This window comes from Bombina bombina, chromosome 6, assembly GCF_027579735.1.
Source record: "Bombina bombina isolate aBomBom1 chromosome 6, aBomBom1.pri, whole genome shotgun sequence".
Lineage (NCBI taxonomy): Eukaryota > Metazoa > Chordata > Amphibia > Anura > Bombinatoridae > Bombina > Bombina bombina.
Genome location: NC_069504.1, coordinates 1,151,499,526 through 1,151,521,212, shown reverse-complemented (window position 1 = coordinate 1,151,521,212; position 21,687 = coordinate 1,151,499,526). Strand labels below are relative to the sequence as shown.

The window sequence follows — 21,687 nt, the reverse complement described above, 5'->3', positions numbered from 1 at the left end:
GGTGAGAAAAACGGTATATAATATGTGTGGGTACAGTAAATGAGTAAGAGGAAAATTACAGCTAAACACAAACACTGCAGAAATGTAAATATAGCCATTGTCATTAAGGGCTCCATTTATCAATCATTTGGGGAATTCTCCTTTCTGTTCTCCTATCAGTTCTCCTTAGGAGAGGAGCACATGTGCGCCCATATATATCATAAAAAAGTTGTTTTTTTCTCCATGGGAGAGCTGAGGAGAGCTGGGGAGAACTAATAATAAATTTCTCCAGTCGGATTAGTATCTTCTCCTTATTTATCACTAAAAATAAGCAACTATTCTCCATGTCAATCATATATAAACCAATAGAAATCTTTATACAGCCTTCCTAGTAGCTTTGTTAATGCCCCTCTTCAGCAAACTTTCATATAAGAAAATAGATCTACATTTTCATTGTTTTAGTGCTTCAATTTTAGTGCTTTTTTATATCTTATTGTTATGCCCCAATAGATATAATTTTTGTGCTCTGTTATATATTATTTTGGTGCTCCATTATATATATATTTTTTTACTCCATCATAAATTATTATTGCACTCCAATAACCATTATTATTGTGCTTTGTTATAGATAAGTTTTGCACCTTGTAGAACCCTTTTTTGTGTGTAACTGCTTCTACAACTAGTAGAGAATAGATTTCTAATGCTGTTCTCCACTTTAGCTATGGAGAACTTTAAGGTAGGAACTTGCAGGAGAACTTTCAGTCCTCCACAGGAGAATATAAATGATAAATTTGTAACTAGGAGAATTATGAGAACTATATGAAATATGACTAAAAAGATTGAATGTAACCCTTATTTTGGAGAACATGTTCTCCAAGGAGAGTTAGAACAGAGTAGGAGAATTTTACAGTCGAACTTGCCCAATTTTAGGAGTATTTTTGAATGATAAATAGGAGAATTATTTCTCATGAGAACTTTTAGGAGAAAATATAGGAGAATTGGAATGATAAATAGAGCCCTAAGAGTAAGAAAATTGAAAAATGGTCCGGTCATTAAGGGGTTAATAAATGAAGTCCATTGGCTTAACTACCGGTCTTATCATGACTAGAACCTGAATGAAAATAAAAATGTCAGGAAACCTAGAAATCTCTTCATGATATAAAATAGAAGAATTGAAAAGTGACCTTTCAAAGAACTTGCAGAAATACGATCTTTTAAGAATTGGAAAATTCTTGGAATTCTGAGATAATGTCAGTGAAAATCATGTTTATCAGACCAGATTTTTTAAAGTCTTATGGTAAATCTTTCTCTTTACAGGCTACCTTGCCTGAAATAAAATCTCCACAAATGGGCTGGAAAAAACCTGTCTGTTTAAGATTGAGGGGCCGATTTAACAAAGGTCTGTCCAACATGGTCTGCTTAGCGGATCATGTCCGACAGACATCTCTGAATGCGGACAGCGTAGTTCTGGTGGATTGCTTGTGCAATGCCATCCCCTGCAGATTCACAGCCAATCGGCCGCTAGCAGTGGGTGTCAATCAACCCGATCGTATCTGATTTGGTTGATTGCTGTTTGCGGCTCAGAGCAGGCAGATGAGTTAAAGTGAAAGTAAATGCTAGCGTTTTACAAATGTTAGGATTGGCTTTTGAAACAAATAAAGGGGACTTTCCTTAATGAAGTATAAGATACTTGATGTAGAAAGCTACTTTTTTTGTTTTAACCGATTGCCATTTTTTTGCTGCTACAGCAGCACACGACTAAAAAATTTTTTTGCTAAGAGGTGACGTTTTCACCTTCTAGCCAATAGCCATGTGGTAAATCCGGATTGGCGCCCATGGGAGCCGGATTTGCTGCACGGCTTTTGGCTAAGAGGTGAAAACGTCACCTCTTAGCAAAAATACTTTTTAGCCATGCGCTGCTGTAGCAGCTAAGAACGGCGATCAGTTATAACAAATAAAGGAGCTCTCTACATGAAGTATCTTATACTTCATGAATGAAAGTCCCCTTTATTTGTTTCAAAACTCAATCCTAGCGTTTGTAAAACACTAGCATTTACTTTCACTTTAAGGAGCAGCGGTCTCAAGAGCGCTGCTTCTTAACTCCTGTTTCCGGCGAGCCTGAAACAGATGCATTGGGGCCGGTTGACGGTTTGTTTAACCGACCCCTAGGAGTTCAATCTCTAAGCCATTACGTTGAGAGGCTTGAGATCCTGATAATTTTTTTTTTCAAATAATGGTGAGTGGCGAGCAGTGCCGTCGAACAGCAACGTCTCTCCCATAGAAGTCTGTAGGAGCGTGACATCACCTCCTGCATTACTGCCATCATTGCTCATTGGCATTTTGCTGCGGTCGGGGCCCTTTTTGAAGTGGGCCTACTCGACACAGATGGTACACTCACTGAAACTAAAAATAGTTTCCATGTAGCCACACTCCAACTATTGCCAGCGGGACCTAAGTTGCAGTACACTTACGCTAATTACCTCAGGTGATGAAGTCTCAACAGCTGATAGCTGGTGAGACAAACATGGCCACTACCCTCCTCTCAACCTGCACTTCTCTGATTCAATAATATTGCACTGGTGTTGATATGTCCAAATCAAAGTGCAGCCTAGTTCCACAAGCATGCATCGCTAACTGCTCCTGAACACCTATTCCTATGTCACATCTAAGCTACATTTCCCCCTTCTCTGCCTCCCACCAACCACCTACACATATGTCAGAGCTAACCTACAATACCCTGCACCGCCCAGCTAACTCCCACTGACCGCCTACACCTACATTACACCTAACCTGCACACCCCTAGAATGCCAAGTTAAGTCCATAATACCACCTACACTTACATCTAACCTACACTCCCCTGAAATGCCCCAGCTAACTCCCACATATTGCCTACTGTCTGAAAAATACCTGACTATACATAGTAAACCTTACCATTATAACTATAGGAGCTATGTCACTAGAATTATAAACAAAATTTAAATGATGTGTCACTGAGATGTGCTAAACGGAGGTGGCTTACTGCCGGAGGACCCGGAAAAACCTCAAAGGGGTCTTGGAACTAAGTCCCAGACCAGAATTGAGCCCTGGTCCAGCGCTTCTTAAAAGGGGTGCTGAACGAGCAGGACACAGGTGATTAAGTCGCTCTTTTAGTATGTTGTTGGCAATTTGATGAGGCACCTGGGGATAATACTTGTTTGGGGGTGCTACCTTCTGAGACAAATGTGGGATAGATATATACAATACTTTAAACAATATGCATTGTACATGACTATGCTTATAATTTAAACTTGACCCCTAATCTGCCCTAACCTAATACTAACTGTAGAAACTAACGACCCACACATAAATATTCAATATTTAAAATGATGCATTGTTATATAGAATGCATTTTATTTAATTTTTTTGAATATAAATTAAAATGTAGTTAATTTTGCTTTTTGTGTTTATTATTTGTTATTAAAGACAGCAAAATTAAAATTATAGTTCTACATAATTGCATGCCTGTTAAGTAAAAATATAACTGAATGCAACTGACTACTATAACATAAATATATATTAACATATATATCTATGTTATCACTAATAAATACAACAAGCTAACATAAATACATTTTAATTTATATGCAATATTTAAAATAATATGCAATATACATGACAATGCATACAATTTTAAATATTAAATATTAATGCAAGGCCAGACTACTGTATATCTACAATGTTTAAAATAAAATGCATGGTCATGTATCATGCATAGGGAGAAATTCAGACAGCTCTCCTTGAGTGTCTGGCCTTCTTCAAAAATCCTTTGGAGAATTCAAAGAAGGCGCCTCATAGCGTAATACAGTCATATATAAGGGGTTGAGTGAAATAAGAAATTATCTATGACTGTATTACGCTATGAGGTGCCTTCTTTGATTTCTCCATAGGATTTTTGAAGTGGAAGACCAGACTTTGAGGAGAGCTGTCTGAATAGTCTATTTACATAAACTGTTTTACCATTAATTGTATTATTATTATCTTTTATTGTAGTTTGCTGACATTTGATCTGTGAAGGCGTACCTATTTGCACTTATTGTGGTTGTGAGACAATTATAGTGGGAGCATTATTTTCTTAATTTATGTATCATGCATATTAGTTTAAATACTAGATATAAATAAAATGTAGATATTCTTGTGCGTTGTGTTTATTATTTTAATATAAGTATAGCTTTAAAATATATATGTATGTTATAAAAGACAGTTGGATTATAATTATAGTATTACATAACTGCATGCCTGTTATGTAATAATACAATAATAATACTAATGAGTTTTGTAACATAAATACAAATTTAAAAAAATATATTTTGTGTTTACAATAATAAACAAAAGAAAAAATAAATAAATATTAATAAATATACAATACTTAAAATAATATGCATCATACATGATAATTCATACTAATTTAAACATTGTAGATAAATGCTAAGATACACTTTTAAGCCCAAAGCTACCTTTAACCTAATCACCTATTAAACCCCCTTATAATTATAAAAAAACTCAGTTACAATAAAATAAATAAACCTAAGTAATGTAAAATAAAAAATACCCTCCCATTATATCTAACACTAATCTACATGCCCCATAAAAAACACTCAAAATAAAAACATAAACCCTAACACTAAAAATAAATTACAATAGACCTTAAAAGGGCCTTTTGTAGGGCATTCTACTAAAGTAAATACAGTTATTTTAGATTTATAAAAATTACAAACCCCCCTTTACAATAAAAGTAATTCCCCAGCCCCCCAAAAAATAATAAAGTCTAACTAAAAAGAAAACACCCCAAAAAAGCCGTAAGTAAACCCAAAGTTTTAGCTAACCATACGGAAATCCATCTCCTCTTCATCCACGCTGGGCCTTCTTCATCCCGGGTCCAGGCGCCGGGGGCCCATTTTAATGGTGGCAGAGGTGGACTTCGGTGGCCTCTTCTGATGCCTCCGTTGCCTCCGCTCCTCAATCTTCTTCAACGCTGTGGCCCCCTTCATCCCAGTTCAAGGCTCCGGGGGCCATCTTTGTAGAAGCAGACTTTGGCGACCTCTTCTGCCACTGTCCTCTGCACAATCTTCTTTAACAACAGGGCCCTTCATCCAGGCTCCAGGGGACCCACCTTCACAGCGGCGGAGATGAACTTCAGCAGTGGAGGCAGATTTCAGCGACTTCTTCCACCACCTCTGCTCTGCGTCTTCTTTCTTCAAGTCTACAGCTCTCTTTCCAGAGACCTATTCTTCATATGGTCGCCGCCACACCCTGAATTTCAGGATGCATGGAACCCCTTTATATAGAGGTACCACTTCATGCCTTTTGGCTCATTTTTAATTATCCAATCCATATTGGTTTATATTTAATCAGAAAATAGCAAGATATTATTTTACTTGAAAATGTTGGGTGGGGTTTTTTATGGTGCATGTAGGTAGTGTTAAGTATAATAGTGTTTTGTTTTTGGATACTGTCATTTGATATTGTATATATACAGTATCTCACAAAAGTGAGTACATCCCTCACATTTTTGTAAATATTTTATTATTTCTTTTCATGTGACAACACTGAAGAAATGAAACTTTGCTACACTGTAAAGTAGTGAGTGTACAGCCTGTATAACAGTGTAAATTTGCTGTCCCCTCAAAATAACTCAACACACAGCCATGAATGTCTAAACCGTTGGCAACAAAAGTGAGTACACCACTAAGTGGAAATATCCAAATTGGGCACAAAGTGTCAATATTTTGTGTGGCCAACATTATTTCCCCACACTGCCTTAACCCTCTTGGGCATGGAGTTCACCAGAGCTTTACAGGTTGCCACTGGAGTCCTCTGCCACTCCTCCATGACCACATCACAGAGCTAGAGGATGTTAGAGACCTTGCGCTCCCCCACTTTCCATTTGAAGATTCCTATAGATGCTCGATAGGGTTTAGGTCTGGAGACATGCTTGGCCAGTCCATCACCTTTACCCTCAGCTTCTTTAGCAAGGCAGTGGTCATCTTGGAGGTGTATTTGGGGTCATTATCATGTTGGAATACTGCCCTGCGGCCCAGTCTCCGAAGGGATCATGCTCTACTTCAGTATGTCACAGTACATGTTGGCATTCATGGTTCCCTCAATGAACTGTAGCTCCCCAGTGCCAGCAGTACTCATGCAGGTTCAAACCATGACACTCCCACCACCATGCTTGACTATAGGCAAGACACATTTGTCTTTGTACTCCTCACCTGGTTGCCGCCACACACATTTGACACCATCTGAACCAAATAAGTTTATCTTGGTCTCATCTGACTACAGGACATGTTTCCAGCAATCCATGTCCTTAGTCTGCTTGTCTTCAGCAAACTGTTTGCAGGCTTTCTTGTGTATCATCTTTAGAAGAGGCTTCCTTCTGGGATGACAGCCATGCAGACCAATTTGATGCAGTGTGCAGCGTATGGTCTGAGCACTGGCAGACTGACCCCCCACCCCTTCAACCTCTGCAGCAATGCTGGCAGCACTCATACGTCTATTTCCCAAAGACAACCTCTGGATATGATGCTGAGCACGTGCACTTAGCTTTTTTGGTGGACCATGGCGAGGCCTGTTCTGAGTGGTATCTGTCCTGTGAAACCGCTGTATGGTCTTGCCCACTGTGCTGCAGCTCAGTTTCAGGGTCTTGGCAATCTTCTTATAGCCTAGGCCATCTTTATGTAGAGCAACAATATTTTTGTTCAGATTCTCAGAGAGTTCTTTGCCATGAGGTGCCATGTTGAACTTCCAGTGACCAGTATGAGAGAGTGTGAGTGCGATAACACTAAATTTAACACACCTGCTCCCCATTCACATCTGAGACCTTGTAACACTAATAAGTCACATGACACTGTGGACGAAAAATGGCTAATTGGGCCCAATTTGGACATTTCCACTTAGGGGTGTAGTCACTTTTGTTGCCAATGGTTTAGATATCAATGGCTGTGTGTTGAGCTATTTTGAGGGGACAGCAAATTAACACTATTTATACAGTCTGTACACTCACTACTTCACATTGTAGCAAAGTGTCATTTCTTCAGTGTTGTCACATGAAAATATATAATAAAGTATTTACAAAAATGTTAAGGGTGTACTCACATTTGTGAGATACTGTACACACATATACATGACTAAATATTTGTTTGTATGTATGTATATATATATGTATATATATATATATATATATATATATATATATATATATATATATATATATATATATATATATATATATATATATATATATATATATACTGTACCTATACCTATATATCTATTCCTATAGATATAAAGGTATAAATATCTATTTTACATGAACATTATCAGATGCGGCTCTAACGCTCCTTTTTTTTCTACCGCTCCCTTAAGCCAACGCTGGTATTACAGGTTTTTTAAACCTGGCGTTAGCCGCAAAAAGGTGAGCATTGAGCAGAATTTAGCTCCACATCTCACCTCGATACCAGCGTTGCTTAAGTCAGCGGTGAGCTGGCTGAACGTGCTTGTGCACGATTTCCCCATAGGAAACAATGGGGCTGAGCCGGCTGAAAAAAAAACTAACACCTGCAAAAAAACAGCGTTCAGCTCCTAACGCAGCCCCATTGTTTCCTATGGGAAAATAAAAAATATGTCTGCACCCTAACATGAACCCCAAGTCTAAATACCCCTAATCTTACACTTATTAACCCCTAATCTGCCGCCCCGACATCGTCTCTACCTGCATTATACTATTAACCCCTAATCTGCCGCTCCGGACACCGCCGCCACCTACATTATACTTATAAACCCCTAATCTGCTGCCCCCAACATCGCCGCCACCTACATTATAGTTATTAACCCCTAATCTGCCCCCCCAACGTCGCCGCAACTATATTAAATTTATTAACCCCTAATCTGCCGCCGCCAATGTCGCCGCCACTATAATAAAGTTATTAACCCCTAAACCTAAGTCTAACCCTAACCCTAACACCCCCCTAATTTAAATATAATTTAAATACATCTAAATAAAATAATTACAATTAAATAAATTATTCCTATATAAAACTAAATACTTACCTATAAAATAACCCCTAAACTAGCTACAATATAACTAATAGTTACATTGTAGCTAGCTTATGATTTATTTTTATTTGACAGGCAACTTTGTATTTATTTTAACTAGTTACAATAGTTATTAAATAGTTATTAACTATTTAATAGCTACCTAGCTAAAATAAGTACAAAATTACCGGTAAAATAAATCCTAACCTAAGTTACAATTACACCTAACACTACACTATAATTAAATAAATTACCTAAACTACCTACAATTAATTACAATTAAATTCAATAAACTATATTACAAAAAAAACAAACACTAAATTACAGAAAATAAAAAAAATACAAGAGGTTTAAACTAATTACACCTAATCTAAGCCCCCTAGTAAAATAAAAAAGCCCCCCAAAATAATAAAATTCCCTACCCTATACTAAAAGGGCCTTTTGCGGGGCATTGCCCCAAAGTAATCAGCTCTTTTACATGTAAATAAAGAATACAGTACCCCCCAACATTAAAACCCACCACCCACACACCCCTACTCTAAAACCCACCCAATACCCCCTTAAAAAAACCTAACACTACCCCATTGAAGATCAACCTAACTTGAGCCGTCTTCACCCAGCCGGGCACAAGTGGTCATCCGATCCATCCAGAAGTCTTCATCCGATGGGGCAGAAGAGGACATCCAGACCGGCAGAAGTCTTCATCCTATCCGGGCAGAAGAGGACATCCGGACCGTGAGAAGGCTTCATCCAAGCGGCATCTTCTATCTTCATCCATCCGATGAGGAGCGACTCCATCTTGAAGACATCCAGCGCAGAGCATCCTTCCAGCACAACGACTAACGAAGAATGACGGTTCCTTTAAATGACGTCATCCAAGATGGCGTCCCTCGAATTCCGATTGGCTGATAGGATTCTATTAGCCAATCGGAATTAAGGTAGGAAAAGTCAGATTGGTTGATTTAATCGGCCAATCGGATTGTAGTTCAATCCGATTGGCTGATTGAATCAGCCAATAGAATTGACCTTGCATTCTATTGGCTGATCCAATCAGCCAATCGGATTGAACTTCTATCCGATTGGCTCATTAAATCAACCAATCGGATTTTTCTACCTTAATTCCGATTGGCTGATAGAATCCTATCAGCCAATCGGAATTCGAGGGACGCCATCTTGGATGATGTCATTTAAAGGAACCATCATTCGTCGTTAGTCGTCGTGCTGGATGGATGCTCCGCGCCGGATGTCTTCAAGATGGAGTCGCTCCTCATCGGATGGAAGCCTTCTCCCAGTCCGGATGTCCTCTTCTGCCCGGATAGGGTGAAGACTTCTGCTAGTCTGGAAGTCCTCTTCTGCCCCATCGGATGAAGACCCCAACATCGCCGCCACCTACATTATAGTTATTAACCCCTAATCTGCCCCCCCAACGTCGCCGCAACTATATTAAATTTATTAACCCCTAATCTGCCGCCGCCAACGTCGCCGCCACTATAATAAAGTTATTAACCCCTAAACCTAAGTCTAACCCTAACCCTAACACCCCCCTAATTTAAATATAATTTAAATACATCTAAATAAAATAATTACAATTAAATAAATTATTCCTATTTAAAACTAAATACTTACCTATAAAATAACCCCTAAACTAGCTACAATATAACTAATAGTTACATTGTAGCTAGCTTATGATTTATTTTTATTTGACAGGCAACTTTGTATTTATTTTAACTAGTTACAATAGTTATTAAATAGTTATTAACTATTTAATAGCTACCTAGCTAAAATAAGTACAACATTACCGGTAAAATAAATCCTAACCTAAGTTACAATTACACCTAACACTACACTATAATTAAATAAATTACCTAAACTACCTACAATTAATTAAAATTAAATTCAATAAACTATATTACAAAAAAAACAAACACTAAATTACAGAAAATAAAAAAAAAATACAAGAAGTTTAAACTAATTACACCTAATCTAAGCCCCCTAGTAAAATAAAAAAGCCCCCCAAAATAATAAAATTCCCTACCCTATACTAAAAGGGCCTTTTGCGGGGCATTGCCCCAAAGTAATCAGCTCTTTTACATGTAAATAAAGAATACAATACCCCCCAACATTAAAACCCACCACCCACACACCCCTACTCTAAAACCCACCCAATACCCCCTTAAAAAAACCTAACACTACCCCATTGAAGATCAACCTAACTTGAGCCGTCTTCACCCAGCCGGGCACAAGTGGTCATCCGATCCGTCCAGAAGTCTTCATCCTATGGGGCAGAAGAGGACATCCAGACCGGAAGAAGTCTTCATCCTATCCGGGCAGAAGAGGACATCCGGACCGTGAGAAGGCTTCATCCAAGCGGCATCTTCTATCTTCATCCATCCGATGAGGAGCGACTCCATCTTGAAGACATCCAGCGCAGAGCATCCTTCCAGCACAACGACTAACGACGAATGACGGTTCCTTTAAATGACGTCATCCAAGATGGCGTCCCTCGAATTCCGATTGGCTGATAGGATTCTATTAGCCAATCGGAATTAAGGTAGGAAAAGTCAGATTGGTTGATTTAATCGGCCAATCGGATTGTAGTTCAATCCGATTGGCTGATTGAATCAGCCAATAGAATTGACCTTGCATTCTATTGGCTGATCCAATCAGCCAATCGGATTGAACTTCTATCCGATTGGCTCATTAAATCAGCCAATCGGAATTCGAGGGACGCCATCTTGGATGATGTCATTTAAAGGAACCATCATTCGTCGTTAGTCGTCGTGCTGGATGGATGCTCCGCGCCGGATGTCTTCAAGATGGAGTCGCTCCTCATCGGATGGAAGCCTTCTCCCGGTCCGGATGTCCTCTTCTGCCCGGATAGGGTGAAGACTTCTGCTGGTCTGGATGTCCTCTTCTGCCCCATCGGATGAAGACTTCTGGACGGATTGGATGACCACTTGTGCGTCGGTTTAGGGGTTAATACATTGATTAAAGTGGCGACGATGTCCGGTCGGCAGATTAGAGGTTAATAATTGTAGGCAGGTGGCGGCGACATTGGGGGCAGCAGATTAAGGGTTAATAAATATAATGTAGGTGTTGGCGATGATAGGGGCAGCAGATTAGGGGTTCATAGGTATAATGTAGGTGGCGGCGATGTCCGGTCGGCAGATTAGGGGTTAAAAAATTTATTATAGTGTTTGCGATGTGGGGGGGCCTTGGTTTAGGGGTTAATAGTTAGTTTATGGGTGTTAGTGTACTTTGTAGCACTTTAGTTAAGAGCTTTATGTTCCGGCTTAGCCTATAAAACTCTTAACTACTGACTTTTATATGCGGTAGGAGTCTGGACAGGAGAGGGTGTACCGCTCACTTTTTCCAAGACTCGTAATACCAGCGTTAGGCAAATCCCATTAAAAATATAGGATATGCAATTGACGTAAGGGGATTTGCGGTAAATTTATTATAGTGTTTGCGATGTGGGGGGGCCTTGGTTTAGGGGTTAATAGGTAGTTTATGGGTGTTAGTGTACTTTGTAGCACTTTAGTTAAGAGCTTTATGTTCCGGCTTAGCCTATAAAACTCTTAACTACTGACTTTTATATGCGGTAGGAGTCTGGACAGGAGAGGGTGTACCGCTCACTTTTTCCAAGACTCGTAATACCAGCGTTAGGCAAATCCCATTAAAAATATAGGATATGCAATTGACGTAAGGGGATTTGCGGTAGCCTAGAGTCGCGAAAGAAAAGTGAGCGGTAGACCCTTTCCTGTCTGACTCGTAATACCAGCGGGCGTTTAAAAAAACGCTGCTTTTTAAGGCTAACGCCAAACTCGTAATCTAGCCGATATATTTTAGAATAAAAATTAAAAATGTAAAATATGGTTAACGAGCTTCATGTTCTTGTGCCTTAGGTCTAATGTCGTGTCAAGTTAGCGCACATGAAGAATTAGTTATCTTAAAGCGCTTTATTGAAAAATTAAATATTATATATTAAAGAATATTATTATTAATTATTAAAAATAACTATACATACTGTAAAAAATCTAAATAATCCATAGAATATGGATATATATATATACAGTATATATATATATATATATATATATATATATATATACACCTGTGTATATATATATATATATATATATATATATATTTACAGAATCTTGTGCACCTCATTTCCTCACCATCTCCTGTAGAGGCAAAGATAAAACTGAGATACTAGAGAGGTAGGATGGATTAAAAGCTCTTGAACTGTTGGGTATCTTTGCTGATAGTTGAATCCCCAGGAGTAATGGCTCATTGACTCTCACCACTTTATGAAAGAAATATACATTTTATAATAAATGTTGTTGTTGAGTTCTCATGTGTCATGATTTATGCATAACATAATGGTATAGTTTGAATCTGCTGAGTAAGCTGAGAAAAACAATATAAAATATGTGATTATCTCATTAATAAATAACCTACACACTATTAAAGGGACACTAAACCCATTTTTTTTTCCTTTCATGATTCAGATGGAGCAGCAATTTTAAGAAACTTTCTAATTTACTCCTATTATCATTTTTCTTCATTCTCTTTCTATCTTTATTTGAAAAAGCAGAAATGTAAGGTTAGGAGCCGGCATGATGGGAATTATTGGCAGCAGAATTTGGTGATTGCGATGACAGAAAATTGTAATCAAACCTATAGTAAAAACAACATTGATACTACCATATTATGAGTGGAGCGGCAGAAGTAAGCTTTTTGCGCATGTCGGGTAGCTCTTGTATTACAAGTTGAAAGTAAAAAAAATTATCTTGCGCGCTAAGCTGATTCTCGCAAAAAGACGGAGTTAGAATATTACGACAGCTTTAACGTATTCCCCCATAGAAGTCAAGGGAGCAAAAGAAAACCTAACACCCTACTCGCACGCAAACCCCATCACATTTTCTCAAGTGCGCTAGCCTGACATGAAGATATGAATATTTATGTTCTATTTATTCCTAAATACATATTTCTATATATATATATCTGATGGTATTTTGGTACAATATATATGTATTCATATATGATTATATATAGGTATTGATAGGTATAGATATATACAGTATATATATATATATATATATATATATATATATATATATATATATATATATATATATATATATATATATATATATATATATAGGAATATCTATTTGAAAGTACTTAGAACATATTCTGCTAAGTGCAGAACATTGGAATGTGAAATGTTTTCATCTACTTAACTGCAAAGGGCTCCAATGCACTTATATATGTGTCTATATAAGTATACATATGTTTTATGTGTATATATGTGTCTATATAAGTATACATATGTTTTATGTGTATATATGTGTCTATATAAGTATACATATGTTTTATGTGTATATATGTGTCTATATAAGTATACATATGTTTTATGTGTATATATGTGTCTATATAAGTATACATATGTTTTATGTGTATATATGTGTCTATATAAGTATACATATGTTTTATGTGTATACATGTGTCTATATAAGTATACATATGTTTTATGTGTATATATGTGTCTATCTAAGTATACATATGTTTTATGTGTATATATGTGACTATATAAGTATACATATGCTTTATATTTATATATGTGTCTATATAAGTATACATATGTTTTATGTGTATATATGTGTCTATATAAGTATACATATGTTTTATGTGTATATATGTGTCTATATAAGTATACATATGTTTTATGTGTATATACGTGTCTATATAAGTATACATATGTTTTATGTGTATATATGTGTCTATGTAAGTATACATATGTTTTATGTGTATATATGTGTCTATATAAGTATACATATGTTTTATGTGTATATATGTGTCTATATAAGTATACATATGTTTTATGTGTATATATGTGTCTATATAAGTATACATATGTTTTATGTGTCTATATAAGTATACATATGTTTTATGTGTATATATGTGTCTATATAAGTATACATATGTTTTATGTGTATATATGTGTCTATATAAGTATACATATGTTTTATGTGTATATATGTGTCTATATAAGTATACATATGTTTTATGTGTATATATGTGTCTATATAAGTATACATATGTTTTATGTGTCTATATAAGTATACATATGTTTTATGTGTATATATGTGTCTATATAAGTATACATATGTTTTATGTGTATATATGTGTCTATATAAGTATACATATGTTTTATGTGTATATATGTGTCTATATAAGTATACATATGTTTTATGTGTATATATGTGTCTATATAAGTATACATATGTTTTATGTGTATATATGTGTCTATATAAGTATACATATGTTTTATGTGTATATATGTGTCTATATAAGTATACATATGTTTTATGTGTATATATGTGTCTATATAAGTATACATATGTTTTATGTGTATATATGTGACTATATAAGTATACATATGTTTTATGTGTATATATGTGTCTATATAAGTATACATATGTTTTATGTGTATATATGTGTCTATATAAGTATACATATGTTTTATGTGTATATATGTGTCTATATAAGTATACATATGTTTTATGTGTATATATGTGTCTATATAAGTATACATATGTTTTATGTGTCTATATAAGTATACATATGTTTTATGTGTATATATGTGTCTATATAAGTATACATATGTTTTATGTGTATATATGTGTCTATATAAGTATACATATGTTTTATGTGTATATATGTGTCTATATAAGTATACATATGTTTTATGTGTATATATGTGTCTATATAAGTATACATATGTTTTATGTGTATATATGTGTTTATATAAGTATACATATGTTTTATGTGTATATATGTGTCTATATAAGTATACATATGTTTTATGTGTATATATGTGTCTATATAAGTATACATATGTTTTATGTGTATATATGTGTTTATATAAGTATACATATGTTTTATGTGTATATATGTGTCTATATAAGTATACATATGTTTTATGTGTATATATGTGTCTATATAAGTATACATATGTTTTATGTGTATATATGTGTTTATATAAGTATACATATGTTTTCTGTGTATATATGTCTGTAAAACATACATGCACATATAATATGTAAATACAGATTATCACCAATATATACATCATATATTATAGCCCTTATAACTTTTTTGTGCAATATTTCTTTTTAAATAATTTTTATTAGTGTTATTATGAGTTTAACTGTACTTTTCAGTCTATTTTTATGTGTTTTGTGACACTTTTTTGCTTCACAAAACAGTTAACCAGAGCTCAGAGGTTGCTCAATCCCAATGAGCGTTAAATTCAATCACTCTCAAGTGATTGCTTTTACTTTCAACTTGTAATACGAGAGCTACATCCAATGCACGCAAACACCCAATACTCCTGGGATTCATCTCCTGGCCACTAGCAGGAGGCATAGATAAGACTGGGGTAACCGCTCGTAGACTCTCACCACGTTATGGAAAAAACATAGGAGCCTATTTATGATGGTGCGAGTGGACATAATCCGATATAGCGGATCATGTCCGCTGCACATTGATAAGTGCCGACAGCATAGGCTCTCAGCATTTATCATTGCACTAGCAGTTCTTGTGAACGACTGGTGCAATGCCCCCCATGCAGATTCGTGGCCCCTCCCAGGGGGTGTCAATCAACCTTATCGTATTTCTGTCGATTTCTGTCCACCGCCTCAGAGCAGGCGTACAGGTTATGGAGCAGCGATCGTTAGACGGCTGCTTCGTAACTTCTGTTCCGTCGAGCCTGAAGGCTCGCCAGAAACACAGGACATAAATATGCCCCCTGTCTGTATTAGATATGTGCATTGAAAAATAAAGAAAACAAAAAATCGTTAGTATTCATTATTTCCTTTATTTATTTTAAGCGGTTAATACCTTAGCACGCTCTCCGTGCTCTCCAGAGCACATTAAGGTAAGTATTGTAGCTACAGATGGTACTTACCTCAGCACGCTCTCCGTGCTCTCCTGAGCACATTAAGGTAAGTACTGTAGCTACAGATGATACTTCCCTTAGCACGCTCTCCGTGCTCTCCAGAGCACATTAAGGTAAGTATTGTAGCTACAGATGGTACTTACCTTAGCACGCTCTCCGTGCTCTCCAGAGCACATTAAGGTAAGTATTGTAGCTACAGATGATACTTACCTTAGCACGCTCTCCGTGCTCTCCAGAGCACATTAAGGTAAGTATTGTAGCTACAAATGATACTTACCTTAGCACGCTCTCCATGCTCTCCAGAGCCCATTAAGGTAAGTATTGTAGCTACAGATGATACTTACTTTAGCACGCTCTCCATGCTCTCCAGAGCACATTAAGGTAAGTATTGTAGCTACAGATGATACTTCCCTTAGCACGCTCTCCGTGCTCTCCACAGCACATTAAGGTAAGTATTGTAGCTACAGATGATACTTACCTTAGCACGCTCTCCATGCTCTCCAGAGCACATTAAGGTAAGTATTGTAGCTACAGATGATACTTCCCTTAGCACGCTCTCCATGCTCTCCAGAGCACATTAAGGTAAGTATTGTAGCTACAGATGATACTTCCCTTAGCATGCTCTCCATGCTCTCCTGAGCACATTGAGGTAAGTATTGTAGCTACAGATGATACTTCCCTTAGCACGCTCTCCGTGCTCTCCACAGCACATTAAGGTAAGTATTGTAGCTACAGATGATACTTACCTTAGCACGCTCTCCATGCTCTCCAGAGCACATTAAGGTAAGTATTGTAGCTACAGATGATACTTCCCTTAGCATGCTCTCCGTGCTCTCCAGAGCACATTAAGGTAAGTATTGTAGCTACAGATGATACTTACCTTAGCACGCTCTCCATGCTCTCCATAGCCCATTAAGTTAAGTATTGTAGCTACAGATGATACTTACCTTAGTACGCTCTCCATTCTCTCCATAGCCCATTAAGGTAAGTATTGTAGCTACAGATGATACTTACCTTAGCATGCTCTCCATGCTCTCCAGAGGCCATTAAGGTAAGTATTGTAGCTACAGATGATACTTACCTTAGCACGCTCTACATGCTCTCCAGAGCCCATTAAGGTAAGTATTGTAGCTACCGATGATACTTATCTTAGCACGCTCTCCATGCTCTCCAGAGCCCATTAAGGTAAGTATTGTAGCTACAGATGATACTTACCTTAGCACGCTCTCCATGCTCTCCATAGCCCATTAAGTTAAGTATTGTAGCTACAGATGATACTTCCCTTAGCACGCTCTACATGCTCTCCAGAGCCCATTAAGGTAAGTATTGTAGCTACAGATGATACTTACCTTAGCACTCTCTCCATGCTCTCCAGAGTACATTAAGGTAAGTATTGTAGCTACAGAGGATACTTACCTTAGCACGCTCTCCATGCTCTCCAGAGCCCATTAAGGTAGGTATTGTAGCTACAGATGATACTTACCTTAGCCCGCTCTCCATGCTATTCCAACGAATATTTCACAGAATATTTAGACCAAACATTTTGTCTGAAATGAAAAACAAATCCGTGCACATGTCTAGTCTGTTTTAGATTTCTGTGACTAATAAACAGATTTACATACATATATATATATATATATATATATATATATATATATATATATATATATATATATATATATATATATATAATTTGTGGTGAAATAAGTTTATTTTTTTCCATTTTCAGTTATAAATATGAGACGTCAGTGGCTCAAAGAACTGTAGAGAACAATATAACTGAAGATGTTTCCCTGTGCTCGGCCAACCAAACGTTCCTGGACTATAACCAAAACGGTAACAATGGGCTATGTAGCAATCATGCTAATTAATGCTGATTTTACATTTTCTTATCACATATGTTTTATCTAAATGGTATATATATAAAGCCAGGCTTCAGCTTTTTGTCAGATTGGACTGTGAATTATTTGCTGGTTAAGTCACTTCTCTAAACATGAGCCTCTTGCGCTAATTTACAACACGAACACAAGGTTGCACAAATGAGAATGCATCCTGCGCTATAAATCGCGCTCCTCTTGTAATCTATCCCACAGATGTTCATTGAAATGCTCCTAATTGTTAGATTTGTCATAAAGTGAAGTGGTTTGCTGTTCACATCTAAATATTTTATATTATATCATTAGAATTAGAATTATTTTTTTTAACATGCTTATTGTTTCCATCAAATCTCAGGGAACTGTGCTGGGTTTAATATCTGGCCCAGTTCCATCCAACACATTGTTACAACACAACTGTGTTTTACAGACTCTAAAAATAAATATTAAACATTACAAAGGGGCCGAATTATTAAGCTCCGAATGGAGCTTGATGCCTCTGTTTCTGCGCGAGCGTTATGGCAGTTGTGAACAAGCGGTCTTTAGACCGCTGCTCCATAACTTGTCCTCTGCCTCTGAGGCTGCAGTCTTTAATCTGCCCGATCCTATAACACCGGGCTGATTGACACCCCCTGCTAGCGGCCGATTGGTCGCGAATCTGCAGGGGGGGGCATTGCACAAGCAGTTCACAAGAACTGCTTGTGCAATGATAAATGCCAACACCGTATACACTTTGATAAATTGGCCCCAAAGAGTTTATTTTTTTATGAGAACTATAAAATAGGGAGCAAAGAAATGTGTTATGTTGGTACAACGGTAATATTTATGCTCTGCATAATGAAGGTTCCTGCAGTTAATGGATATGTATTTTTGTTACACGACATTATTATAAAGAAAACAATACGTTTACTACAAGACAGGGTAGTTAGAGGCTAATGACTATGCATTGTAAACTGAAGGCTGTTGGTTTAATTCTCAGTGCAAACACTTAGGGGCTTGATGCCTCTTGTTTCCCGCGAGCCTTCAGTCTAAAGACCGCTGCTCCATAACCTGTCTGCCTGCTCTGAGCCCACGGACAGAAATCAACCCGATCCCAATGATAAATGCCGACAGCTGGCACTTTGATAAATATGCCCCTTAATATTATTATCAGACAAGCAGAGAATTGATTTAGAGCCAGAGAAGTATTAACAAGTCTGGTTTTGGTTCAGTGTTGTGCTTTATAGAAGGCTTATGGATCAATGCATCGGTATTCTCAGTTACAAACATTTTGCATTAAAATGAAAAAATCCTACGCCACATTTACAAATAAATTATTCTAATAACACAAATATGTGAGCTGTATGTTATTAAATATATCAAGATCTGAGTCCCCTGCCCCCAACCCCCCCAGGATACATTTACTAAACCTCATTGGACTATTTCTTAAAATGACAATATGTTATGAGTGCACAATGATGACAGCAAATAGAACAAATATAGGGCTAGATTACAAGTGGAGCTTTAATTAAACGTGCACCCGTGCCCATTTACAGGCGCACGTTAAAAAACTAGCCATTACAAGTGGCTGGTTAATGTTACCGCAAGCTCGCTGTAGCACTTTGCACTCAGTGAAATTAACCAGGGGTCAGAACTCTGGTTAATTTAAAAAATATGCCTAAGTTGCCCCCCAAAATAAAGAGTATAGTTCCATTTTAAAAATAAAATATATGAGCATCTTTTTTTTTTTTTTAAATATAACTGCACTAAGAGGGCGGATGTGGGGTATTAGAATATAAACAGCACTGAAAAGGGCCTTTACATTGTGGTCTATGGGGACAATTTATTAAATGGCGAGGTGACATGATCGGCCGCTAGCAGGGGGTGTCAATCATCCCGATCGTATCTGATCGGTATAATTGCTGTCCGTCACCTGAAAGGTGGCAGAGAAGTCAAGGAGCAGCCTTACGGAAACTACGGGTGTAGATAGCAGCATTCGCTGCTTATTAAATCTGCCCCATGGGTGACTGTCTTTTAACTGTTAATAAATATGTATATGCTTATATATATATATATATTTATGTGTTAATATGTGTTTATACTCATATAAAAACATAAATATATATTCATATACATATATATTTATGTGTTAATATGTGTTTATACTCATATAAAAACATAAATATATATTCATATACATATATATTTATGTGTTAATATGTGTTTATACTCATATAAAAACATAAATACATATTCATATACATATATATTTATGTGTTAATATGTGTTTATACTCATATAAAAACATAAATACATATTCATACACATATATATTTATGTGTTAATATGTGTTTATACTCATATAAAAACATAAATACATATTCATATACATATATATTTACGTGTTAATATGTGTTTATACTCATATAAAAACAAATACATATCCATATACATATATATTTATGTGTTAATATGTGTTTATACTCATATAAAAACATAAATACATATTCATATACATATATATTTATGTGTTAATATGTGTTTATACTCATATAAAAACATAAATATATATTCATATACATATATATTTATGTGTTAATATGTGTTTATACTCATATAAAAACATAAATCCATATTCATATACATATATATTTATGTGTTAATATGTGTTTATACTCATATAAAAACATAAATACATATTCATATACATATATATTTATGTGTTAATATGTGTTTATACTAATATAAAAACATAAATACATATTCATAGACATATATATTTATGTGTTAATATGTTTTTTCTCATATAAAAACATAAATATATATTCATATACATATATATTTATGTGTTAATATGTGTTTATACTCATATAAAAACATAAATACATATTCATATACATATATATTTATGTGTTAATATGTGTTTATACTCATATAAAAACATAAATACATATTCATATACATATATATTTATGTGTTAATATGTGTTTATACTCATATAAAAGCATAAACACATATTCATATACATATATATTTAAACTTTGCTGCCCAACACTGTGCGTCTTCTCTGCGCTAGTTTCTGTGCCGTATATTTTGGCATCAGAACGGGGCTCCCATTGGAGCCTATGGAAACATGGTCTTATGGAGCAAAGCTCCAATGCAATGCGAACACGAGGTCGGGTTTGCATTGCGCTTAACTTAACTTCTAATGCCAGCTTACATTTCCAGGCGCTGGAATTACGAGTGGAGCGCAAATATCGCACTCGCAAAAGCGCTATTTTGCGCTCCACTCGTAATCTAGCCTATAATGTAAAAGGAGTAGTAATGTCTTATTGGTGCGCAAATAAGAAGCACCTTGCACAAACACCTATCTGCTCCCAAAAACAGATAGATTAAAGGAAAAGGAAAAATGTTACAGTCTGGTGAAAGTGCGCTAACAGCAACGGGGAATTAAAATATAACTAGATGTTTATACTGGTCGGAATAAATCAAACTCTGTATACAAAATCAAACTCTGTATAAAAAATATATATAGCAAAGTTCTTTGTTAAAAATATAAACAATTATTGTAATAAACATAAATTCTCAATATTGCAAATCTATGACCGGTCATATAAAATCTAAACACTGTCCTAATAAAATCTTAATGAATATAAAATTCACAAAGCAAAATATAAATAATTCAGTCGGATAGGGCAATGGTTTCTAAACCCAATGTTAAACTTCTTGCAGCACAAGGTGAACACAAGTGTGTAATGGTACACCACTCCTGGATATATAAAAGAGACTTTTCACCATTCCATGTAATGCAA

General features: G+C 36.0%; 1 protein-coding gene across 3 annotated transcripts in view; it reads left to right on the top strand.

Moving 5' to 3' along the window:
- Positions 1-21,687, top strand: part of LOC128664298 (solute carrier organic anion transporter family member 1C1) — a 329,411-nt gene that overhangs the window by 188,889 nt on the left and 118,835 nt on the right. For all 3 annotated transcript variants that reach the window (XM_053719135.1, XM_053719133.1, XM_053719134.1), the window contains one exon: positions 17,752-17,858. In XM_053719135.1, coding sequence (XP_053575110.1) covers positions 17,752-17,858 — 107 coding nt within the window. The remainder of the gene's footprint in view (positions 1-17,751; positions 17,859-21,687) is intronic.